At 50.9% G+C, this 27,429-nt stretch overlaps 1 protein-coding gene across 8 annotated transcripts in view; it reads left to right on the top strand.

Moving 5' to 3' along the window:
- Positions 1-27,429, top strand: part of LOC142592566 (putative phospholipase B-like 2) — a 137,600-nt gene that overhangs the window by 80,193 nt on the left and 29,978 nt on the right. For all 8 annotated transcript variants that reach the window (XM_075704087.1, XM_075704085.1, XM_075704090.1 and 5 more), the window contains 3 exons: positions 6,717-6,877; positions 25,968-26,060; positions 26,122-26,193. In XM_075704087.1, coding sequence (XP_075560202.1) covers positions 6,717-6,877; positions 25,968-26,060; positions 26,122-26,193 — 326 coding nt within the window. The remainder of the gene's footprint in view (positions 1-6,716; positions 6,878-25,967; positions 26,061-26,121; positions 26,194-27,429) is intronic.

Below are 27,429 nucleotides of genomic sequence, written 5' to 3' on the forward strand. Positions count from 1 at the left end.
AGGCACTTTAGGTCCTTCAAATGTTACCAACGCAACGTTGGTTTGACCCATCATTCGTGCTTGAACTATTTGAGTTCCAGGAGCCACAAGCTCATCCACTAGCTTGGAAGACGGTGTACAGGGCAAAAGGCCAGGAACAATTCCCTTGCATGAGTTGTCTGGGGCCGCAAAATATGTCGTGATGGGATAGACCCGCTGACCAAGGTTCAGCTCCCTCACCTTGTACAATGCGTCGGCTACGTGTGACTGGGGTGTGCTGATGATTTCCAAGTTCTGCTGAGGTCGCAGTCGGAATATGATGTCCTGACGATCCTCGGTGGTCAAGCCGGCTGCACTCCATAGAGCACTGGCGAGTTCTGGGCGCGTCCACTTATCGAGACAAAGTCCTCCGTGAGGCCGCAGAATTATCTTTTCATCGTGCAAAGGAAGTTGAGGCAGGTTCTGATTCCGAATGCGCTTGCGTACGGTAGGCTGGGAGGCGTCCGGAATGCCCAAGATGTTCTCGGAGGGTTGCGTCTTAGCGCGCGTGTGACGGATGCGTCGCTTATGTATGACTGTCTTCCAACAGCCACCTGTGTCGTCGTCAGTTTTGTCGTCGTAAATGTTCGGGGCAGCACCTTCCTCCATCCTTTCCCCGGTTGGAGTGTCCACCTTTCGCTGTTAGGAGGGAAAATTGGCGACGATGGGATCGGCAGCCACTCCCGCGGTATCCACCTCTGGCGTCTTCGTTGTTAAAGAACGCATGGCGGCGTTCTCCGTCGCCGATCGCGTCTACTGCTCGTTGGAAAATGACGTTGCGGTAGATAAATGCTCCATCGAAACAGAGCGGTGAATTGGCCGAAGGCCCTTTGCACGCCCGTTTAGAACATGGGCCTCGGAAGAGCTGGTCGCTTGGCGCTCTTGGTTCATGGTGTAGAAAACACGCCAAGGCAGCTATGGCCCCGGCAGGGCCAGCCGCGTTGGAACTGCTTCAGAGCTGTAGAGGCGCGGGGAGCGGCAACAAAGTCCCGGAAAGAAAAGGCGGTCGGTGGGAAACGGCGAGAAAGCCGCTTCCCATATGACTCCCGGCGAAAGCGGCCCGGGCAAGGGCGGTCAAGGGCGGTCGGTGAAGGTCGCGTAGTCTCGGTGGTTGCGGAGCGCGAGGACGACACGTCCGTTCATTTCGGCCGACCGATTGGAACTCGAGTGGCAAGTTTTCGCGTTTTTGCGGAGAGGTCTCAACAAGGTTTTGCGATAGGGGAAAACTTCTTAGCGCGTCGTTAGTAAGCTTTGAGCGTTTTTATAGCCGCAATGTCGAACGGCGAAGGGCTTATACAGGTGATACCACAGCTCTGCCCGCGATAGGAATGGGAGGCGGGCCAATTTTGAACATTGACGACCTGTAATACACGTACAACATGCCATATTGTATGTCTATCTAGCCTTGAGTTATAGTAAGCCGTCCCCGTGTGCCGTGCGGTATGCCTCATCAGCGTAAATAGATGTTAATGCAGGTAACTAGCTCGAAGCTCCGAGGGCACACGTTTTGATAGCTCTTGTGCTCCTAAACTTTTCGCACTACGATTTTCGAAGCATTCTTTGCCAGGCGAAAGGCATCAAGCTTTACAAAATAAAGAACTGCAATATAACTCGACCGGAAGGCTCATTAACATGGATAAAAAGACCTAATGGCAGTGGCCGCGAATATGCCTAGATAAACCAGACACATGCGACGCGTTCAGATTACATACGCGCTCTTAGGTCTCGATTGGTGCCTGTGCAAAGCCACCTCGGTGACTCGAGCTATTCTCTGCAACTGCAGCTCTATTTTCTTAAGTATTACGGCACACGATGCGATGCGTCGGCCACACAGCTCACCCGTGAGATTCGGAAGCGCAGGAGGGCTCACGTGAACTAGGGGCTGTCGGAACAAGGTAGGCACGGCTTTGGCTACAGAACGAAAAGAACACACGCTTATTTTCTTCATCGGTACTTACTTTTTTCCTAATACGTCCTCGGCCAACTTCTACCATTCTCGGTTGTCAAGCATGGTAATCTTAGAATGCATTTCAACAGAATAACTTTAAGCTGCGTGCACGAAGGGATAGCTGACTTCGTCTGTTCGCAATAGCTTACTGACTCTACGCGCCTTTTGTTCATATGCTAGTTTTGTCGTAGGTGCCGAGTTCGTCACCGTGCGTTTACTGGAGACAAAACCTGAACATACACTCGACGAAATGGATGGCGTCAATAACACCTGTTTATGCTGGCAATCCAAAGCGGGCGCTTGTCTGCAATCGCAGCGGGGTAATCGTCGCAGCTGAAGATACACGTCACGTTCGCTTCCGAAAGTTATGTTTGCAGGCGAGTATAGTACAAGGGTAGCCTGTTGACCTTTAGTCGTCTGAAATCCCAGCAATCTCAGACGGAACGCGCTAGAATCGCACTAGTTCGCTATGACACCGCTACTGTTCCGAGATACTACTGGAAGACGCGGCACTCCAGACATTCCAGTGCGAAAAGGTATAACTCTATCGATCTATACCCGCCTATCTATCTACCCCTCTATCGCGGATCAATCAAGGGAGTTTTTAAGCATGTACTAGTAGTATCCTCAGGGCTGGACTTCTGCGCGATAAGGTGGCCTTGCCGCCTGCAGGGTTATTTGACTGAGCTGTCTCGGTTGCTCTGTTGCCATAGCCAGAACTTCGAATCCTCGGCTTCTTATTTTTCAATCTGAAGGTATTCAGCTCCAATTCACCTCCTCCGAGCTTGGGGATGTAGTATCCCCAAGCTCGGAGGAGGTGAATTTGAGCTGACACCTGTGACCGCCGCCTTGGTCAGGTGGTCGCCGCCTCTGGGACAGTCAATGGAAACTGACCCTTGCAACGTTTAACACCCGAACCCTCTCGAGTGAGGCTAGCTTAGCAGTACTCTTTCAGGAACTATCAGACATTGTTTGGGATACCATTGGCCTAAGTGAGATTAGAACTGGTGAGGCTTATACACTGCTGCCTAACGGCATGTCTTCTGCTATAGAGGTATCCCAGATAAGAAGCAATGCGGGTAGGATTCGTATTCCATAAGGACATAGCGGGCAACATTGACGAATTCTATAGCATTAATGAGAGGGTAGCCGTAGTCGTAATCGAACATAAGAAGTCTAGATTAAAGGCAGTAGAAGCCTACGCTCCATCATCCAGTTAAAATGATGATGCAGTAGATCAGTTTTATGAAGATGCTGAATTAGACATGAGAAATGTGTAAACTCAGTATACATCTGCATCTGCATTTTTTTTCTATGTATATGTACCACTCCTTTCTGTAGCGCCTGCGGGCCTTGAAAGTATTTAAAATAAATAAATACTGTAGTAATGGGCAACTTCAATCGAAAAGCGGGGAAAAAGCAGGCTGGTGAACAAGCAATTGGCCACTACGGCGTCGATTATAGGAACGCCAGAGGAGAGATGCTGGTAGAATTCGCAGAAAGGAATAAGCTGTGAATAATGAACACCTTCTTTAGGAAACATAGCAACACAAACTGGATCTGGAAAAGCCTTAACAGTGAAACAAGAAATGAAATTGAATTCATACTTTCTGCGGGCCCCATCATAGTGCAGGATGTAGAAGTGATAGGTAGGGTAAGATGCAGTGATCATAGCTTACTGAGGGCTAGGATTCACCTCAGTTTGAAGAGAGAAAGAGTAAAATTGGTCAAGAAGAAACAGGTCAACGTAGAGGCAGTAATGGTAAAAGCTGAAAAATTCAGGCTGGTACTTGCAAACAAATATGCAGCCTTACAACAGAGAGATGAAGATAACATAGAGGTAATGAATGAAACCATAACTAGGCTGGCTTCAGAGACTAGTCCAGTGGGAGGCAAGGCACCTAGGCAACCATTAGGCAAGCTCTCCCAAGTAACGAAGGGCCTAATAAAGAAACGACAAAAAATTAAGCAGTCCGACTCCAGAGATCAGATTGAATTCCAGCAATTGTCAAAACTTGTTAACAAGGAGAAAATAAAGGATTATCGAATTATAACATAAGAAATACAGACGACGCACTAATAAATGGACGCAGCATGAAATCAGTGAGAAGAAAACTTGGCATAGGACAAACCAAGATGTATACACAGAACGATAAGCAGGGTAATGTCATCGACAATCTCGAAGGTATAGTAACCGCAGCGGAAGAATTCTATACTGACCTGTACAGTACCCAGAGGAGTCGGGATACCTCGATTTTGAACAGTAATGAACAGGATACAGAAAATCCTCCTATAACTAGCGATTAGGTCAGAAGGGCCTTGGAATACATGAAACGGGGAAGAGTCGAAGGAGAAGATGAAGGAGAACACAGTCGATTTAATTAAATATGGAGGAGATACCGTGCTTGAAAAGCTTGCGGCCCTTTATACACAGGGCCTCACGACTTAAAGTGTACCAGAGAGCTAGAAGAATGCCAACATTATACTACCACAAAAAGGGAGACGTTAAACAATTGAAAAATTATAGACCCATTAGCTTACATTCAGTGTTGTATAAAAATATTCACCAATATCAATTCTAATAGAATAAGAATAACACTTTAGCTTCAGTAAACCAGGAACACAGGCTGGCTTCAGGAAGGGATATTCTACAACGGATCACATCCATGTCATCAATCAGGTAATTGAGAAATCCGCAGAGTGCAATCAGCTGTTTTATGCCGCTTTCATGGGTTACGAAAAGGCATTTGATTCAGTAGAAATACCGATAGTCATAGAGTCATTACACATTCAACGAGTACAAGACGCTTGCGTCCTGTACTTACGCTTACGTACGCTCACGCTTACGTTGTACTTACGGTTCTGGATAAGAACGCTTACGTCCTTATCCAGAAAAGTATGAAGATACCCATAAAAAATGGGTCAGGCAAAGAGAAACGCTCTATCCAATGCTATTCACTACATTCTTGGAAGAAGTATTCAAACTATTAAACTGGGAAGGCTTAAGGAGTGAAGATCGACGGCGAATATCTCAGCAACCTTCGATTCGCAGATAACATTGTCCTGTTCAGCAACACTGCGGGCGAGTTCAATAAATGATTGTGGACTTTAAGGGAGAGAGTACGAGAGTGTGGTTGAAGATTAATATGTAGAAGACAAATATAATTTTCAGTAGCCTGGCAAGGAAAGAAGATTTCAGGATCGCCAGTCAGCCCCTAGAGTCTGTGAAGGAGTATGCCTACCTAGGCCAATTACCCACAGGAGGCGCTTATGATGAGAAGGATATTTACAGAAGAATAAAAATGGGATGGAGCGCATACGGCAGACACTGTCAGCTCAGGACTTGAAGCTTACCATTATTTTTGAAAAAAAGGTGTACAATCAGTGCCTTTTAGCGGTGCTGAAATATGGGGCAGAAACTTGGAGACTGACAAATAAGCTTGAGAACAAGTTAAGGACTGCGCAAACAGTGATGGAATGAGGAATTTTAGGCGTAACGTTAAGGAAATAGAAAGAGAGCGGTTTTGGATCAGAGAGCAAACGGATATAGACTACATTATAATTGACATCAAGAGAAAAAACTGGAGGTGGGCAGGTCGTGTAATGCGTAGGTTACCTTATCGGTGGGCCATTAGGGTTACAGAATTGGCGCCAGGAGACTGGAACCGCAGTCGAGAACGACGGAGAGCTAGGTGGGGCAATGAAATTAGGAAATTCGCAGGTGCTGGTTCGAATCGGTTGGAGCAGGGCAGGCGTAATTAGAGATCGCAGGGAGAGGCCTTCATCGTGCAGTGGGCATGAAATAGGCTGATGATGGTGACGATTATGATGATGATGACGATGGTTGTTTTCGAACTCTGTTACCTCAGCACTACAGATCGATGCTCTACCCATTTGACCACTTACTACCCAGTGGACCCTGTAGGCGGGAAAACGGTTAGGTACAAACATATAAACAAGCATACATAGACAGATAAATAGAGAGCCCCAGTAAAGTTTGTGAAGTACCACCAAAAAATTCTAGCGGATTAAAATCCGGCATGACCCACTCACGATGACCGTCGAAGCTAATGCGTGTTAGCATTGAATCAATATAGCGACACAACGTATTGCCACCGTTAAAGCGATTTATGTATGAGGCTTGTTCTGTAGCGGGATTCATCTTTCGCGCTTCCCTAAGAACACTCGGCACCATCTAGAACTGCCACCGCGAAGCCTACACATGGCCTCCGAAATGCATGGCGTGCTGGTGCGTGCAAGCACTGAGAAACGTGTCATGCAGCCAGCCGTGCTCCTGTGTCGATTTTTTCTGGATATGCTGCCTCATCTAGGGGCGCTGCCAAAAAGGCCGCTCATGGCCTCCGAGACGAAAAGCGTTGCGAACGCTGAGAATACTTCCCCTCGCTTGCTGCACACCCAATGGTAGCTACGCAGTGATCGAATGTTGGTTTGACGGTTGATTTAGAAGCCTGTTTCCACACCACTGCAACCTGATGCACTAGCCATTCGACCGTAGACTACCCAGTCACGGAGGTAGGCGAGAAAACGGTTAGGTACAAATTTACCTTGATGCGTACATAGATAGATACACTAGGGCCACGGATTATATGTATAATAACCCTGGATGCTAAGGCATCAAATATAAAAAAAATCGGTGTAATACCCTCCAGCACCCTAAAGTTGAAACGTTAGCGCCGCGGTACGCTAGCGACGCTTTGCTAAAACTGTCAATTTATCCAAACCCGTCCAGGCCGTGACAGAGACGTCGATCGAGAACAGCAACCCAGACCTGTGGCTGCTGATCGACGCAGAGGCGTCGCCGTTGACCTGGGTGCGCGCCATGGTGGCGTCAAGGCTTGCTACCTCCGGACGCGAATGGGTCGACATATTCGCCAAGAAAAACAGCGGCACGTGAGTATGGCTGCACTGGTGCGCAGCGTCTCATTGCACGGCCTGTGTAAGAATTTCGCTGGTGTAAGCGCCTTTGCAGTCTCCCCCGACATTGGGCGACCTCTACATAACGTTCAACACCTACGCGTCGGGCACTGTGATGAGTTTCCGGTTCCGCTCGCGGATGCGATGGTACTGTCAACCACAAAAATTTTACGCAGCACGAAATCCGAAAAAAAGAAAAAGCTGAATGTCTGGGAAGCCTCACAACGCAGCCTAGTATCCGCATTTACAAGCATCTACCACTATATGCGAACAACATTCTGATGTTATGTTTTACTGACTGCTGCTGTTACAGACTACTCAGAAATTGGAACGTTTTCCGAGATCTCGTGCTCCGTAAATCTTTGTGGTTGACTGCACATTCGGTTGTTGCTTCGATGTCCGAAGGCAACTCGGCCGGGAATAAAATCTCAAGCCCGTGAGATTTGGCAGTCGGTGTTGCTAAGGCCGAGGAATCTGAATTTTTTCATATCCCGAGGCAACAACGGCAATACTGCGTGCTTATCGCGGACGCTCTATCGGATAGTTTCCGATTTACGGTTTTTTCGTACATTGTGGAATTAGCAAAAAGAGAAGCTGCAAGAGCCATAGCTGCCTTTAAATCGTGCTGGGCATTAGCGATGTTGTCGTGTCAGTTTCGCGAGCTGTCATGCCAGTTTGACGGCAGTGAGGCACCGGGTTGTAAACCAGATCTATTGGGCTTGATGTGTATCTAATGCCTTAGTTCTTTACTTCGGTCACGAAAGTATTGCTCTGCAGCATAGTACGCCATTATGCACTTCCGTCCTTTTTTCAGCTCTTTGTTTATGTTTATGATTATCATGGGTGTCACTATAATGTGCGTGTTGATGACCGTATCTCGTAGTAGACGAAACACAGATGAACATATATTTCGCAAAGGAGTAAGTGCCGGATGTTTCTTTGAGCGCGGAATGCATCTTTTAAGAGACGCCGTCTGGCTCCGGGTGGAGGGTAGGGAGGGGGTGGGGGCGCGTTCTATTCCGGATGACCCGGGCAGCCGCGCGCGTCCGCCCGAGCCTCTGTAGCTCGAAAGCCATCTGCGGCGGGGACAAAGTCTGCTGTATTTTCGTGGCTTAGTTCGCGCTCATGCGAGATGCACCACAAGATGCACCATTCGCTCGCAGCTGCTGCCGCTCTTCCTCACTCCAGCGTTTTGACAGTGAGTTTCCGCGGTCATCGAGTGAGATGTGTTCACGTTTTTTTAACACGCTAACAATTAACAATCTAAAATGTTTGTTAAGTTAGTAAGTATGTATACATTTACAAGATTACACGGCCGACAAAGCTACTATTCTTACTTCGTATAGCTGTCCACTAATTTGCTATCGCAATCAATGCTTGGCCTTTTGGCGAATTTTTATTTACTTATTTATTTATTTATTTATTTATACTGCATTCCTGTTTGGCTATATAAGGAGTGGTGTATCTAGTGAGCGTTCCGCGGTCTAATTGTGCAAGCGTGCTCGCTTGATATCCGCAGGGGGCCCGCCCTGTTCAAAACTAGCGAGCGCAAACTGTAATTCTTGTCTTACTGCCCGAGCCTCTTTCACACCATTTGTGCACCCTACGGGTCAAAAGCGAGGGTGCATAGCCGAGGAGTCATCATATTTCTGCAACAAGTTGCACGACTGTAGCCCTTACAAATACTGATGACTGTAGGATTGAGTTTATGAATTATTCCTACTATGGCTGAGTGAGCTCTCTCGAACGCGATCCCTCAGTCTCTCGGATCGGCACTCGAGCTGCTGAGCTATGCCTCTCCGATCGCCGAACGAAAGGCTAGCTCTGATTGTAGTGGAAAATAGGCATGTATTCCCCACAACAATCAATGTAGTGCGCCAATGGTGCCGTGTATGCTCGCGACCCATCCATTATCAAGTAATGGCTTCTTTTGATCTGCAAAGCAAGGTGCAGGGGTATGGCGCTGTTGCAGAGACGTAGGCGATCATCGCATTGGCGCTCACTGCTTCTTGTACACACACTGTAGACAGGAGGGGAAAAAAACCTTACCCGAAATTGCCGTGGCCGAAAGGGAAGTCCGGTGTGCGTCTTTTTTTTTTTATTTACCAGAACTGCATATTGACACGTGTACTTATATTTATCGGGCGACCACGTTTCGCCACCTAAGTCTTATCGCACAGCGCGGGACGCGCCTGCATGTATCCGAAGTTTCTGGAAAGTTATCGATGCTTCTATCCGCTGTATGTTGTCGCCGAACCTTGTGTTATCTGATTTCATCGCGTGACGCGAATGGTGTAGAACTTTGTGGAAGGCACGCAGGTCCCAACGATTAGTCTGGAACATTCGATGACTGCTGTATAAAAGCTGACGCGCTGGACCCGCTGATCAGATTTTCGACGATCGCCGACCGTGTTCACCGCTATCGTTGTGCTTAAGTGTAGCCTGTTTTGTGGGCACAGGTTCGCCCAATAAAAGTCAGTTTTGTCGTTCACAGTATTGCTACTGTGTTCTTTGAAGTCACGACCACGTGACATCTGGTGGAGGGGCTTTTGGTCCATGTACCGGACGCCCCCGACAAGCCGTGATCCAAGCCCGGACCGTAAAGAGAGCACCAACGTAGTCACGGTCCATCGAGTAAGCCGTCGTCTACAACAGCTGCCCCCGGAACACGGACTTCTACCTGAGAAGACCAAGAAGATCGTGGCCAAGACAACCCCAATTGCTGCCCCAGCGACCCCCGTTGTCCTGCAACAACCTCGGGACCCACCGACCTTCCATGGAGCAGCAACTGAAGACCCGGAATCCTGGCTGGAGACGTACGAGCGAATCGCGACTTTCAATAACTGGGACTCCGACGACAAGTTGCGGCATGTATACTTCGCCCTAGAAGACGCCGCCAGAACGTGGTTCGAGAACAGGGAGTTGACATTGACAACATGGGACCTGTTCCGTTCTGGCTTCCTGCGCACCTTTACAAGCGTCGTGCGCAAGGAAAGGGCCGAAGCTATGCTGGACGCCCGAGTGCAGCTACCTAACGAGAACGTCGCCATATTCACGGAAGAAATGAACCGCCTGTTCCGCCACGCCGACCCGGATATGCCCGGAGAGAAGAAAGTCCGCCTTCTCATGCGTGGCGTGAAGGAAGAACTTTTCGGCGCTATGATACGAAGTCCACCGAAGACCGTAGAAGAGTTTCTTCACGAGGCCACCAGCATCGAGAAGACACTCGAAATGCGGAACCGGCAATTCAACCGCCGCACGAACTCTACGAACTACACAGGAATTCAGCCACTGGCCACCGACGACCTGCGCGAGACTATCCGAGTGGTCGTGCGGGAGGAACTACAAAAGCTGTTCCCGTCACCGCAGCCTCAAGTGGCTTCGATTGCCGACGCCGTACGTGAGGAGCTCCAACAACAACTCGGAGTAGCCCCTGAATCGCCGCAGCCTCAGCCGCAAGCGATGACATACGCCGCTGTAGCCCGCCGTCACGTTCCCCCTCCGCGCCCACGGCAGGGCCCAGTGACGACACAGTTCCGTCGTCCACCACCAACCCCGCCGCCAGCACGCCAACCCGTCACCCCACGCGGCATCCCAAGGAAGACTGAGGTTTGGCGCGCCCCTGACCATCGCCCGCTTTGCTATCACTGCGGAGAAGCCGGGCACATCTACCGCCGATGCCCATACCGGGAGATGGGACTCCGAGGGTTCGCCGTGAACGCGCCGCGACCACAGATTGGCGAACGACCTCGCGATATCGCCGACTACCTCGCCGCTACTCAGTGGAGCCCACGACGGCCGTCCCGTTCGCCGTCACCAGGCCGCTACCTGTCGCCGCAGCGTCGACCATACACCGGCCCAGCCCGGGGCCGGTCAGCGAGCCCATATCCGGAAAACTAAAAGCAGCAACCGATGGAGGTGCGGTTGCTGTTCGTCGAACTGACGAAGATCCTCCGCCGCCGACGAAGACGACGAAGAAACCATCTCGACGACCTAATGACGAGACGCCGCCGCCCCGACGAAGTCAGGAAACCAAGACTACACCGACGAAAGACCACATGACGCGACGTACCAGCTTCAGTTCAACACGACGCAGCCGTGATCCAACGCCAAGACCCAACTGCAACGCAAGACAAAGAACCACCGACCTCGACGTGCTTCTAGACGGCCACGCAGTCACCGCCTTAGTGGACACAAGGGCCGATTACTCCGTAATGAGTGGACACATCGCCGCCCAGTTGAAGAAGGTTAAGGCCGCATGGGAAGGCCCTCAAATTCGGACCGCTGGAGGACACCTCATCACGCCGACTGGAATATGCACGGCAAGAATAACCATTCATAACCGGACTTACCCTGCCACCTTCGTTATCCTCCAACAGTGTTCACGAGACGTCATTCTCGGTATGGACTTCCTGAACCAACACGGCGCAATCATCGACCTGCAGTCGAAGTCTATAACGCTGTCGGAAGATAAAGCGACACCGCCGGAGAGCCCTCGTAGTCGCCACGCCTTGATTGTGCTCGAAGATCAAGTGAGCATCCCGCCTCGCTCCAGCATTGTTATTTCGGTCGGCACAGAAACACCCGCTGACGTAGAAGGCGTCATCGAAGGCGACCAACGTCTACTGCTAGACCGTGAAATTTGCGTCGCAAGAGGGATCGCTCGACTGCATGGAGGGAAAACTGAAGTGTTGCTGACAAACTTCAGCCAGGAGTTCAAGCACATCAACAAGGGCACGACGATCGGGTACATTGAGGAAATTCTGGAAACCAGTAATGCGTTTGTCCTCTCGGATTCTGCCGCATCTGCCCCGACGACCATGGTTCCCGAACCAAACTACGACATTAATCCAAGTCTCCCCATGGGCAAGCAGCAACAGCTCAGAAGTCTGCTCCGACGATACAAAGCCTGCTTTTCGACATCATCGAGGATTCGACAAACACCAGTCGCCAAGCATCGCATAATCACCGAGGAGTGCACTCGACCACTCCGCCAGAGCCCTTACCGAGTTTCGCCGCGAGAACGTGAAGCTATAAGAGAACAAGTCGACGAAATGCTGCGCGAAGACATCATCCAGCCGTCCAAAAGCCCGTGGGCGTCCCCTGTTGTCCTGGTGAAGAAAAAGGACGGAACCCTACGTTTCTGCGTCGATTATCGTCGTCTGAACAAGATCACGAAGAAGGACGTATACCCCCTCCCACGGATAGACGACGCATTGGATCAGCTCTGCAACGCCAAGTACTTCTCGTCGATGTACCTCAAGTCTGGCTATTGGCAAATAGAAGTCGACGAAAGAGATCGCGAAAAGACCGCCTTCATCACCCCGGACGGCCTCTACGAGTTCAAGGTTATGCCATTTGGACTGTGCTCGGCGCCCGCAACGTTCCAACGGGTGATGGACACGGTTTTAGCAGGATTGAAGTGGCAGACCTGTCTCGTTTACTTGGATGACGTCGTTATCTTCGCCGGCAATTTCGAATCACCTTAGGCGGCTTGCAACAGTACTAGAGGCCATCATGTCATCAGGACTTACTCTGAAGCCGGAAAAGTGCCAATTCGCTTACCAGGAGCTTCTATTTTTAGGCCACGTCATCAGCAAATCTGGAGTCCGCCCCGACCCGCAGAAGACAGCTGCCATGGCAAAGTTCCCGCAGCCCATCGACAAGAAGGCAGTGCGTAGATTCCTTGGCATGTGTGCCTACTACAGGCGCTTTGTCAAGGACTTTTCACGCATCGCGGAGCCGCTAACCCATCTAACCAAATGTGATGTCGAGTTCAAGTGGGAAACGCCGCAGGCCGACGCATTTCAAGAACTCAAACGACGCATGCAGTCGCCGCCCGTACTTGCGCACTTCGACGAGCACGCCGATACCGAAATTCACACTGACGCCAGTAGCCTAGGCCTCGGTGCCGTCCTAGTCCAGAGAAAAGATGGACATGAACACGTGATTGCTTACGCTAGCCGGTCGTTGTCAAAAGCGGAAGGCAATTATTCTACAACCGAAAAGGAATGCCTCGCCATCGTTTGGGCTACAGCGAAATTTCGCCCTTACCTATATGGCAGGCCATTCAAAGTGGTCAGCGACCATCACGCGTTCTGTTGGCTAGCTAACTTAAAGGACCCTTCAGGACGGCTGGCACGGTGGAGCCTCAGACTACAAGAATATGACATCACTGTAACATACAAGTCCGGACGAAAACACTCAGATGCCGATTGCCTATCACGCGCCCCCATTGACCCGCCGCCGCAAGATGACGAGGATGACGACGCCTTCCTTGGCATAATAAGCGCGGAAGATTTCGCCGAACAACAACGAGGCGACCCGGAGCTAAAAGCCCTAGTAGAGTATTTGGAAGGGCACACCGACGTTGTCCCTAGGGCATTTAAGCGTGGATTATCTTCGTTCACGCTTCAAAACAACCTACTCGTGAAGAAGAACTTCTCACCAGTCCGCGCCAACTACCTTCTTGTTGTTCCGTCCGCACTGCGTCCAGAAGTACTGCACGCCCTACATGACGATCCGACCGCTGGGCACCTCGGTTTCTCCCGAACGCTATCGAGGATACAAGAAAAGTATTACTGGCCGCACCTAACCGCCGATGTCGCCCGTTACGTCAAGACATGCCGAGACTGTCAGCGACGCAAGACACCACCGACAAGGCCAGCGGGATTACTACAGCCGATCAAGCCTCCTCACCGACCTTTTCAGCAGATCGGGATGGACTTGTTGGGACCGTTTCCGACATCAACTTCCGGAAATAAGTGGATCGTTGTAGCGACGGACTATCTCACCCGCTTCGCTGAAACTAAAGCTCTACCGAAAGGCAGCGCAGCCGAAGTGGCGAAATTTTTCGTCCAGAACATCCTGCTGCGACATGGTGCTCCAGAAGTCCTCATCACCGACAGAGGAACGGCTTTTACAGCAGAGCTCACGCAAGCCATTCTGCAATACAGCCAGACAAGTCACAGGAGGACAACTGCCTACCATCCGCAGACGAATGGTCTCACGGAGCGCCTGAACAAGACCCTCGCCGACATGCTTGCAATGTACGTCGACGTCGAGCACAAGACGTGGGATGCGGTCCTGCCGTACGTAACATTCGCTTATAACACGGCGGTACAAGAAACAACACAGATCACGCCATTTAAGCTAGTTTACGGCAGGAACCCGACGACGACGCTCGACGCTATGCTGCCGCACGTCACTGACGAGGAAAATCTTGACGTCGCTTCCTATCTCCAGCGCGCCGAAGAAGCTCGACAGCTCGCCCGCTTACGGATCAAGAACCAGCAGCGTACCGACAGCCGACAGTACAACCTGCGACGACGCTTCGTCGAGTACCAGCCCGGCGACCGTGTTTGGGTATGGACCCCGATACGCCGACGAGGACTAAGTGAGAAGCTACTGCGACGCTATTTCGGACCCTACAAGTTTATCCGACGTCTTGGCGCACTGGACTATGAGGTCGTGCCAGACGGCATTTCGCATTCACAGCGGCGCCGCGCACGATCTGAAGTGGTCCACGTGGTGCGCCTTAAACCCTTTTACCGACGCTGACGAACTTTCTTATTTTGTTGTCTTCTTTGCTACGAGTGCTTTTCCTTATTACTTTCGTTTGTTTGCAGCATCGGGTCGATGCTTTTTTAGAGGGGGGTATTGACACGTGTACTTATATTTATCGGGCGACCACGTTTCGCCGCCTAAATCTTATCGCACAGTGCGGGACGCGCCTGCATGTATCCGAAGTTTCTGGAAAGTTATCGATGCTTCTATCCGCTGTATGTTGTCGCCGAACCTTGTGTTATCTGATTTCATCGCGTGACGCGAATGGTGTAGAACTTTGTGGAAGGCACGCAGGTCCCAACGATTAGTCTGGAACATTCGATGACTGCTGTATAAAAGCTGACGCGCTGGACCCGCTGATCAGATTTTCGACGATCGCCGACCGTGTTCGCCGCTATCGTTGTGCTTAAGTGTAGCCTGTTTTGTGGGCACAGGTTCTCCCAATAAAAGTTAGTTTTGTCGTTCACAGTATTGCTACTGTGTTCTTTGAAGTCACGACCACGTGACAATATTCTTGAGCCCAGAAGAGTCGATCGCGAGTATGCGAAGTCAGCCAGTGCATTATCTCCAACCTCATGAACAATCTAGGCTCCTACGCAACATAGGTGGTTGGCGACGTCTGTGCTCCGCAAGCTTTACCATTCATATTATTGTTCAGCCGAAGTGAGCGAAAGCGCAGGAATTTACTTAGCTGCGCTTTGATGCGGTGATATCGGTTAGCGGCTGTGGCTGACGGCGGTTTGTTCGAAACGCGGACGGTTTGTTTATTTAGTGTGCTCGGCACAAAAACCAGTACGCGGGCTAAAGTGAATATATCACACGTCGGAATTAACGCTTGAACCACTGAAGTTATGCAGTGTCACATTCATGCTACCGCACATTCCTTACTAAGGACTTACACTCCACACCGTATTTCTGTTCACGGCGAAAACACATTCTGCCACGTAATGCAACCAGAAGGACCATAACCCCTAATTAGAGTGCTGTGTTTTCGGTGTAGTTAACGGCAATATTATCTTTATTGGTTTACAAAAGGAATAAAAGTTCACCGCCACACCTAACGCCGCCATATTTGCCGATGGAGCTCATTTCATGTTAACCACAAGCGCAAATTCTTCACAATGGTCACGGATAGTGTAAAAATTGTGCTGTTCTAGTGCAAGCATTATTCCTTGTCGCACTTCATCAGCGCTCGGAGTTGCGCGTTATCATCGGAATCAGTTGGACATGAATAGCGGAAGACAAGAAACGAATACGTTGTACATCCGTTGTACATTCGTTGTCTGATATATGTTGTACATCCTTACGTTATAGGGCGCTTAGTTCAAGCTGATTGAAAGAGAAGTTTCGCCCTCGCACCGTCAAAAAGCAAGTTAGGCTCACCTGCAGAAGAAAATAATGCTCGCTTGCCTCCTTATGCTGATAGTATTGCTTCAGGGTAATAAAAATAAAGTCCTGCTTAACTTTTTTGACCATGGTGGCTTTGCTATCATGCAGTAGAGGGATCGTTAACTCTGTCACTGACAGCAGGAACTATCAGCCCCCTTTATAGGGCAATCTAATTGCTTTGAAGTTGCCCCTAGTGGTGAAATACAACAACCACTATTAAAATTTTCTGTGTGGCTGTTTTTGGACGTGATTAATTTTTTTTTCATTTGTTTCCGTCATCATCATCACGGCAGGTGTTTCATGAATTCTCATAAAGGATTGGGCGATATTCAGGGAACGTCGCCAGAACCCACCTGAGCGCCAAGGGTACGAACGCTGGCTTGACTCTCTCGCACAAGATCTAGAGGCCACCACGAGCACACTGCGCACCACAACCGAGACACCAGACATAGACCCGCATTTACTTCATCTTTGGAACGCCCGCAGAGGGTTGACACGACGATGGAAACGACAACGACTCCACCGCAAACTTAGGAAACGTATAGTTCAACTTACACGGGAATCTCAGGAGTATGCAGAGATCTTTTGGAGGAATAACTGGCGAGGATTTTGCGATCGCCTCTAAGGCACATTGAGCACAGAAAAAACGTGGTCGATTCTTCGCTCACTCACAGATCCCACCACAACAAAGGGAAAAACATTTCAACAGCTGCACATCCTAATGCACGAGTACAGGGACGATGTCTCGACACTCCTCAGAGAGTTAGAGAAGCATTTCATACCCACAGGCCCGCCGCCGCAGTAGCCTGACTATCCTTATGTAGGCGAGGCGAACGAATTGCTCGATGCAGACATCACATCTGACGAGGTGCGGGTGGTCCTACAAGACCTACGTCGGAACACGGCACCGGGAGCCGACCACATCCGATTCGCCACCCTTCGGAACCTCAGTGACGCGGATATTAACCACCTCAACCATATCCTCAATGATTGCTGGCGCAAGGGCATGCTTCCCCAAGCATGGCGACACGCCGACATCACACTGATCTGTCCCAAACCGGACAAGCCTGTTCAGGTTGAAAGCTTACGACCCACCTCCCTAACATCCTGCATTGGTAAGCTCATAAAGCAGGTACTCTTGCGGCGTCTGCACCCCTTCCTCGAAGAAAAATCATTCTTTTCTAACTCTCAATTCGGATATCGGGCTCATCTGTCTGCCAAAGATGTGCTTTTACAATTGCGGAAGAAGTCATAGGACCTCCGTCGTCCGCCCAAACGAGAGCAATCATCGCCTTAGACCTAAAAGGGGCATTCGATAATGTTGAACATGACCTCATCCTTCGCAATGTTGCACATTCACACTGTGGAATTCGTATGTACAACTATATCCGCGCATTTCTTCGAGATCGCACAGCCACCGTAGGAATGGGACCGTATCGATCCGGTACGATTCGGTTTGTAGGACGTGGCACACCCCAGGGCTCAGTTCTTTCCCCTACTCTATTCAATATCGGGCTCGCACGGCTCCCCCGGCTACTCGACCAGATCCCTGATGTCGCCCACGCTATTTATGCGGACGACATTACTATCTGGTGGACACGGGGTTCCCACGGAGCCATCCAGGACGGACTGCAGCAAGCAGTCGATACAGTTTCCGAGTACGCGAGAAAATGCTGCTTAAGATGTGCCCGGGAAAAGTCGGAGCTCAAAATTATTCGCCCCAGGAGCCGTTCCTCTACTCCCCCGTTTTGCACGTGGATGGCACAACGATACCACAGGTTAATCGTGCTCGTATCCTCGGCCAACACGTCCAAGCAGATGGCAGGTCAAACTACACTGCTTCCCTTCTATCCAGACAGATTGAGCAAACTCTGGCCATGATCCGGAGGGTCTCCAACAGGCGCTCGGGCCTTCGAGAAGAGGACCTGCTGCGCTTGGTGGAGGCATGCGTAATCAACCGCCTTACATACCATCTCCCATTTCAGCGGTTGACCCAAGAGCAACAACTTCGCATAGACGCAATGATTCGCAAAGCGACGAAGCTGGCCCATGGCCTCCCGAACTATACTTCCACACACCGTCTCCTGAACTTAGGGACACATAACACACTAGGCGAGCTTTAGAGGCACATTGGGTCAGCCATCGCCAGCGCCTGCTACTCACTCCTACTGGCCGCCATCTTCTCAAACGGCTAGGATACTCTGTCCCACCCCTTGAGTCTGAAACCCGTCCAACGATCTTTTCGTCAGCGATACGCCAAGCACTAAGTATTCATCCATTGCCACGTCTATGCACCCCGAGCATGACAAAGGGCTGCGCAAAGCCCGTGTACGATACATTGGCCGCATGCTTGCAAACATCCCGGAAACACATACTTTATACACGGACACATCACGCACTCAAGAGGGCTATACCTCGGTAGTTCTGGATGGCACCGAATCCCTAAGAGACTCTGCTGCAATGCGCGGCACAAATGCCGCTTACGGAGAAATTCTCGGTGTTGCTCTTGCAATTCGATACGCCATCCTTGTTCCTGAGGAAGTGTATATATTGACGGACTCGCAACAGGCGTGCCGGGCATTCCTATCAGGACGTGGCATCCCGAGAGCGGCGCACCAAATTCTCAAACAGATCCCGCAAAATACACCAACCACACCTCCCCGCATCCACTTACTCTCGACCCCTGGTCTTACCTCGCTGCCGGGTAACGAACGCGCACATGGGGTTGTCCGAGAAATTTCCCTCCGGGCGACTCGCCGTGGTGAGGCGACTAGTTCAGAGTGGGGGGATCCCTTGCTCCGTTACAAAGACATACTCCGTCATTATACACGCATTCGTCGCACCCACGCCGCACCACCGCCGTCCTTCTCGCGGGAGGAAGCAGTTGCATTACGCCAGTTACAAACCGCAACTTTTCCAAATCTTGTCTCTCTCAATAAATTCTACCCACACTGTTATGCAGATCGTTGCCCTGGCTGTGGCAGCTCGCCCACAATCTTCCACGTCACGATTGAGTGCACTGCAAACCTCTTTCCTCCCTTGCCAACTCTCCTTTACCCCCTACGCAACAAAGAGCTGTGGGGCGATGCCCTCCGCGACGGACCTCCCGAGGTCCTCCGAGCTGTGATGCAACGGGCTCGAAACATCGCCGGAATCATCTTAGGGACTCTGGACTGAGGGTTCCTCCCACACTGCTCTCGCCATTCAAATATTATTAATAAAGATGTTTTACTCTCTCTCTCATTACAGCGAAGCTTTGCCCCTTCCTTCGATTTTTCCACCACTGCCGTTGCTTCCGTCGCCGTATTGCACGCCGCAGTGGGAGAGGGGGGTGGCGGGGAGGCAGGTAGTGGGAGCACGGAGCGTGTATGTACTAGAGTTACTGTATATGCTACCACAGGTAGCAGAGTTGCGCGTAGGTCCGCCATCTTGCCTGGCAAGCAACCAAATCTATGCGGCGAAGCCGCACTCCGTTTTTGCAGGCGGCATCCGCCTACCGTATTGTCGATCGACCGTTGGTGGTTTTGCATCGCTTTTGGACTGCTTGTCCGCCTAATCGAAAACAAAGCGCATCGAAACAGCTGACTGCATAAGATCGTCAAGAAAAAGGCCCCGAGATCAGTCCCCACCGAAGATTCGGCCTAGCGTATCCGCCGAGTCCGTCCGTACGCTCTCGGCGCGCCTAGGCTCAGGAATCAAGAAGTCTAACACTGATAAATCACTCTATATTTCAGCTTTCGCATCGATGTTCTTAAATAAACCATTTTTTCATGTTTACAGTGCCAGCACAAGTAGCGATGAGCGCCGATGTGACGCGTCATAAACACAGGTATATATGTGCCGTCGCGGAAGGCTCCCGGCACTAGCCTGCGCTTCTCTGACGAAGATATATGACTAGACAGACGTGTCGACTGAAAGGCATCACTGAACTAAGAAAACGTTGCATATCCTTCGCGTGAAGAACAAGAAACAGCTATCCAAATCAGTAGTAACAGCCCATACAGCGTCCCGGGTCGGCGGTTCATTTAGGACTTTTTTCAATGTTAAAATGCCAGCGGCAAGTGAAAATTGATGTTGTGGCACTTCCGAGCATGCTACTGAATACGGACAGCAATATTTTCTTTGTGGTACAGGCGTGAGTTTCATATGCAGGGCGATAGCGCATCTACCATGACTGAGCGAGACATCTCTGAAACTAAAACTGCCTCTCATTCCTTGACATGGCATATTATCCAATTACGCTCTGCTTCTGGCATGGCGCAGTGGTTAAATACCGGGCTTCGGATCGGTAGGTACGACGATCGAATCCTGGTCGGAGCTTTCTTTTATTTTTTTATTGCACCAAATCGCTTTCTGTTCTTTTTATTCCAACAAAATATATACGGTGTCCAGGCACCGCGTATTTAACGCGCTAGAGTTATTTTTCGCACCAGTACCTAGTGCCTCTGAGTACGCCGCGCCTGCCCAGCATCCAGCGCGCGTCACTGGGCCCATAATCCGGCGCTGCACTGAACACTGGATAATGGGTACTCGGTTTTGCATTAGAGATACCTGCTTATGTGCCAAAGCTCTCAACGTGTAGGCAGTCTAAAACATTACTGGTGATTCAATGACTAACCATTAGTAGATCGACACTGGTACCCCATTAGACTTGCTGTAGAAACGTACCCACCAACTAGCAGGCACTGGATATCAGCCACACCTGCAAGTACCACTTCATTATGTGCCTTTTCACTGCAGGGATTCCAAAAGTAACCTTCTCTGGTAGTGTAGTGAAGGTTTTTCTTTCACGGGATTGACATAGCTACATTGACATAGCTATATAGCTAGCTCTCCGCAGCTAGCCCGCACGCGAACAGCGAACGCCAAGGTCGGCCGGATTCGCTTTGAATTTGACTGGCGATAACTTGTGTCAATCCAGTTCGCTGCAGCGGCGGCGTCGGGAAATACAAAAATTGGCCAGAGCATCTGCTTCTCCGCACTGCACGGTTGCTTGACTACCATGTGATGACGCTCTGCCAATAGAGGCGCTAGCGGCGTGATAAAACAGACGCGCAACTCTGCTACCTGTGGTAGCATATACAGTAACTCTAGTATGTACATGGCAGGATCTCGGCAGAGAGGAAAGGCGATGAAAGGGCGAAGGCGACACCTTTGGCCCTTTCCATCGTGTCACCACAAGTACCTCTAGAGCTCCCTCTGCCTCCCCACAACACTTCCTATGCTGGTTTAAACGTCTGTGAGACCCCCCCCCCCCCGCTACACCCACAACAGCATTGTACAAGCTGCAGCGCTTACCTTTGTACTAACGTGCCACAATACAGAATGGCAGGTAGGAGGTAGAGAGAGAAGGCATAGAACGCGTAGAAGCGACGCAGTCACGAAACTAGTGAATAACAGCCATGTCACTTTTCGTTCCTGGCAGCCAGGAGCGCGGGTAGCGAGAATGCGACGTAAAAACGCAAGGACGCGCTATTACTAGGCACGGAAGCAGTTGCGCATAAATTTAGATTGAAGGTGCGGTACGGTGACGTTTCTGCTATTTCTGAAAAATAAAACACGGCGCAACTTTCTCAAGCGGTGAACTGACAGAGAGCACGCAGCCGTAAAGCTGCATTAAAACACCGTAGTGTCTAGGCCACACTATACGGGAAGCGGCCGCAGGTCAAATCAACACATTGGTGTCCGCCGCGGTGGCTTTCCTGCTACGGCGTTGCTCGAGGACTCGGGTTCGATCCCGACCGCGGTAGCCGCACTTCGACGGGGGCGTAATGCAAAAAACGCTCGGGTCTTAGATTTAGGTGCGCGTTAAAGAACCCCAGGTGGCGAACATTATTCGGTATTCCCCTACTACGGGTGTGTCCGACTGTGGTTTTAGCCTGTAAAGCTCCATAATTTAATTAAAGTGTAACACTCCTGCCACGATGCGATGCGTCGTGTGAGGCAATAACAGTGGTTACATTCTCGTAGGCAGGTGTGAACAGCGGCGCACAGCTCTTCAGGGAAACGCGTCTCTCCTTGATCTGTGCACTACGTAGACAAACACAAGTGGCGCACGCGGGGTAACGTTTTACACCAACTCACCGCTCTCGCGTCGCACTAAACGCTGAAGCACTTAAACATTTTCTGTAAACATCGCCGCCAATTATCGTCGGTCAACACAAACATCACAATAAGATTCGCTTACGTCGATTCCCACAGGGCATGGGGCCCGTATAACTTCTTGTCTTCATTTTCCACTATGTTTATTTTTTATTCGTCGCATTTTTGAGGCCACTGCAACGATGAATGGAGGTATTCACGAGCAAATGTTTTCTAATTAGTTCTTCGAATTACCTCGAAGACATCTTGCGGACACATGTGTACTCTGTTCATATTATTTGCCATTACTATAGTCAACATTCACAGGTTACTCGTTCATTAGCTTCATGCGTGCATTACGGTACTCTATATGGTATACAATTATAGCCTTTGTGGCTTTCAAAGATCCACGTGTTTTCAGAGTACTCCTGAAGTTGTGGGGATGCGCGACTCTCGCGCGTCCCCTGATATGTTTTTCCCGCATAGCGCGTTTCCTGTAATCCGGCTTCGCGGCGTGGCCTGGCGCCCGCGGCGGTCGGAGTGGTTGAGGCGCAGTACCAGAGATGGCGCGAGTGTTGCGCTGCTAACGCCGCCGACAGGCGGGGTTACTTGGGCGCCGCAAGACAAGGCGCTCGCTCTTGGGTTCGGGACAGCAAGCAGTACGGACGTGCCGTGCCGCGCGTGCGCCGATCCATGCTTCTGCGAGACCGTCTCGCGTGGCCGCCTTGGAACGCGCCACCGTTAGCGTGACCCTACACGCGAATGACCAGGCGTTGGGATCCAGCATGGTGCGCACATATTCGCTCGCTATCCGGTCGCGGTGAGTCGCACTTCTAGATTTGTCGCGCGCCCATCGGCATGTTTTGTGGATAGCAACTCGGCTAGCAGGCATTGATCTATGAAAGGTGCAAAAAATGCCCTTGTGATTATTTGTACTACTGTGCTGTAGTTCCTTTGTCCCAAGAGCATGGGTGTGAGAAGCCCACATCTGGCTGCCCAACGTGGACCTCTTGAGGCATCGGACGATAGATTTAACAGTTTTGCTTCGTTCGAGACCTTTGTTTGAACCGAAGCGTAGGGCTAGCGTGGATTTTGATCGCTAGCGTTGGCGGCGTGCTTTCTTGAGCGAGGCGACGGTGGCTGTAGTGTGTTTGAACATGTCAACGTGCTAAGCCTTTTCGCAAGTGTTTTTTTAATGACATTCGTCGGTACGAGAGCCACGTGGTCTGCCTCATTGGCGAGTGAGGCTCAGCGCCCGCGGAGCATTGACAAGCCTGAAGCGAGTGAGTACGGAAGCCTCGTGGGTGGTCCGAATTTCTCATGTAAATAGCTTCTCCTATCTCTTTGACTCTGATGAAGTCACGGTTCTGGGAGCCGGGTGGCCGCGGGCCACGGGTACCACTACGGGCTGACTGGTATTGCGGCATGGCACTGGGCGCTCCGACACCGTCTGGGACGGTGGGCGCCGTCAACTCGGATGCTGTGTGCACCGAGCGGAGTAGGACCACCTAACAGAGCTGACGTCTCCTCGCGGCTGCCTGTTTTGCGCCCATTCTGGGTGTTGTTTTTCGGATGCGGGTTGTTGTCAGGGTAGCGACGCTTTAGGCCTGAGGCTTTACGGAGCTGCCTGTCGCACGTGGAGGGACACAACTTGGTGGACCGTGGCGTTGAGGTGTTGCACTTTGCTTCCCTCATTTTAGTTAGCCTCGCACGAATTGAAATTACTCGTTCGACTACACAAGGAAGCGAGCTTCGTTCACATGAATTTAGCATCTGAGTAGCTGCCCGATCTTTCGCTAGCCGAGTTGTACATCGTACCACGTGGGCGATGCGCATGCATAATTCCTCTCCCTTGCACTGCTTTAGTGTTTGCCGAGTGTGTTGAGTGTACGCAGCGTGATTGGAGTCACCCCTGGCTTGCTGTCACATGCACATCGTCTGCGCTGCTGCCCCGGACTACGATCGAGTCACCCCGGGCGATGGTGATGCTGTGGCCAGTTCGGCGCAGCGACTTCGGCGGCCTCCTGCATCCAGCTCACAACCCTCGGCGGCGGACAAAAGAGCCGGCGGTCACCGACAGTTACGGCGGCTATTCCCAGCAGGGCGCGTCGGCGCGAGCGACGCTTCCTCGTACCGACTACTGCGTCGTCGTCTCCGGAGTCCTGGCCTGGAAACGTTCCGTCGAGTCTGCAAAGCTGCTGCTGTGACCGGCGGACGCCACCGCTGTACCCAGGGACAATGTGGGCTCGCATGTTATGGACAGCGTGTGGACATTTTATCAGCGCGGCCACTGTTGCATGTACTATCTTGTTCGCGAAGCACGGGTTGATGTTAGACCGTGTGACGTGTTTCGCTGGAATATGTAGTGATTTAAGGTTGGGGGGATGTGGGGATGCGCGACTCTCGCGCGTCCCCTGACATGTTTTTCCCGCATAGCGCGTCTCCTGTAATCCGGCTTCGCGGCGTGGCCTGGCGCCCGCGGCGGTCGGAGTGGTTGAGGCGCAGTACGAGAGATGGCGCGAGTGTTGCGCTGCTAACGCCGCCGACAGGCGGGGTTACTTGGGCGCCGCAAGACAAGGCGTTCGCTCTTGGGTTCGGGACAGCAAGCAGTACTGACGTGCCGTGCCGCGCGTGCGCCGATCCATGCTTCTGTGAGACCGTCTCGCGTGGCCGCCTTGGAACGCGCCACCGTTCCCGTGACGCTACACGCGAATGACCAGGCGTTGGGATCCAGCATGGTGCGCACATATTCGCTCGCTATCCGGTCGCGGTGAGTCGCACTTCTAGATTTGTCGCGCGCCCATCTGCATGTTTTGTGGATAGCAACTCGGCTAGCAGGCATTTATCTATGAAAGGTGCAATATATGCCCTTGTGATTGTTTGTACTACTGTGCTGTCGTTCCTTTGTCCCAAGAGCATGGGTGTGAGAAGCCCACAAAGTGAAAAAAGTTAATGCCTGCAAAGTAGTGCCGGTACAAATGGTAGAAATGCCCTAGGCATAGGCAATATACATCCCGCTTATTACTCTCATGCAACATGCTTGTCTGGCTTTAGATATGGCTTTTCTTTAACAAAACGTGATCAAGAAGGCACTCGTATCTACCTGCTCTTTTGTCGTGTGCATCAATGAGTCAATGATGTTGCTTCCAGAGTATCATATTGTATATATACGTACGCAAGCCTACCAGTGCAGTCGATATGAGTCTGTTTTGAGAGCTTTTCTTTCTTTTTTGGAGAGGAAGTTGAAGAATCTGCGGTGGCATCTCATTGAAGCATTTTAATGACTTACCACAGTGGAGCATAACCCCTGGTCGTCTATGATATGGTAAGGGGTGAATAATGTGTAATCGTTCGGCTTTCAAGCCCGATGTCAGCAGCTAAGCTAGGGTAACTCGTAGTGGAAAGCTTCGGAATAGTTGTGCCCACCTGTGGTTTTTAAATAAGCAGATACGTATACGTTGAGAATGCGCGTGACCGGCTTCAGGGTTTAATAATGGGCATCTGCTGCTTTATGCTGTGCAGAAGAACACCACGGCCACTGTGTGATTGCTGCATGTAAGGGAACAATGGAGCATTGCTACCTTACTTGAGAAGTCACAGGGCAGGCAGTTGGCATCGTAACATGCCGTCGTTTTAACCTTCGCTTCAGTATCAAGAAATTAATTTTAATTATTGGTCATCCAATTTAACACGTGACATTGAGTGAGTGAGTGAGTGAGTGAGTGAGTGAGTGAGTGAGTGAGTGAGTGAGTGAGTGAGTGAGTGAGTGAGTGAGTGAGTGAGTGAGTGAGTGAGTGAGTGAGTGAGTGAGTGAGTGAGTGAGTGAGTGAGTGAGTGAGTGAGTGAGTGAGTGAATAAACTTTATTGTAGGTCCGGCGAGGACGCGAACTCGTCGCGCACCTCACCGTTTGCAGACTGGTCGTGGTTTGGATAGCTTGTAGAATGTTCTCGTTTTCGTGCTTCTAAGCAATTGCTCCATGCAGCGTGCCAATGTTGAACGGAAAACGTAGCAGGTTTACCACTCTTGCAGGTACAACAACCAGTGGATTGTTGTCGACTACAAGTTGTTCAAGCCTGGAACTGCTATCGTGAACGACACGCTGTGGATCCTCGAACAAATGCCGTAAGCACATGTTTGTCTTATCTCCCGTGCAACTTGTAATAACACCTTTTTTTCATTGCGGTGGAATAATGCGCCAAAAGGACGTCAGTGACATTCTTCGAAAGAAGTCGTATTGGCCCAGCTACAACGTCGCGTGAGTACGTGGTTCGTTTTGTGCCTTGTGCAGACATTATTCTCAAAAGAATCGGGATTTACTTTCAGATACTTTTCACGTTCCAATCTCGCACTTTACAAAAAAAAATATTGCGCCAATTAATATGATTGTTCATTAGGGACGAAGTTATATTTCACAGTCACTCAGGAGGAGGGTGGCCCCACCACAGATGCTAAACTCATGCATATGTGGGAGGCCCAGCAGCCTCCACGCTCACTGGCCCCGACGCAAACACAAACGCCCTCTCAAGCTTCGCCTCGTTCGCCTCGAACGAGAGATCGGAGCCTACTCTACCAAACTTAGTCAGGAACAATGGTATCAGAGTTGCGACCGACTCAACGGGCAGTTGGGATGCAAGAACATGTCGTTTCTGCTCGAGCACTTGCTCGATCCGACCCACACCAAGTCTGCCTCGCGCAAGAATCTCAACAGCGTCACACACGCTTTTGCAGGCACGAACGAGGAACTCCTCGTTACCTTGAAAGAGAAATACATCAACACCTCCACCTACACTCCCACCACCTTGGAATACAAAGGCTCCCAGACCCCACACATGGACAGAAACATCATGGCGTCGGAAGTCCGCGCCGCTCTCAACCACATCAAGACTACCGCGGCCACCAGCGACGACCGTATCACCAACAAAATGCTCCGCAACATCGACGACCAGTCGGTCACAGCACTTGCGGACCTTTTCAAGCACTACTGGCATGAAGGTCACCTTCCAGACTCCTGGAAGCGTGTCAAGGTAATCTTCATGCCCAAACCAGGCAAACGACTCGATCTGGGCAACCTACGCCCCATCCCGCTCACATCTTGCCTAGGGAAGGTTATGGAGCACGTAGTTCTAAACAGACTCCACACTCATGCCGACAAGGAAGACCGTTTAGCCCGAGGCCTAAGTAACCGGGCGGCCGGCCTCTCGAACCCAGGTGCTCTCGCAGAAGCCCCCAAATCCTATGCTGAAATTACCGACTTCTACAAGGAGACCACACGCGTTTAGCCGCCTCCCCAACCCGACCTCGCCCGAGTGCAAGCCACCATGCTTCGTAGACTGCAGACAGATTCCGTTCTCAGTCATTCTAGGCTTCATTTCATCACTGGCAGGGATTACGACCCGGTCTATACTAAGTGCGACCACGGAGTGTTCGTCACTCGGGCACACATTCTCTGGGGATTCGAGGGTAGCCGTCCCCCACAATCATTACTGCCAGC

Source organism: Dermacentor variabilis, chromosome 9, assembly GCF_050947875.1.
Source record: "Dermacentor variabilis isolate Ectoservices chromosome 9, ASM5094787v1, whole genome shotgun sequence".
Lineage (NCBI taxonomy): Eukaryota > Metazoa > Arthropoda > Arachnida > Ixodida > Ixodidae > Dermacentor > Dermacentor variabilis.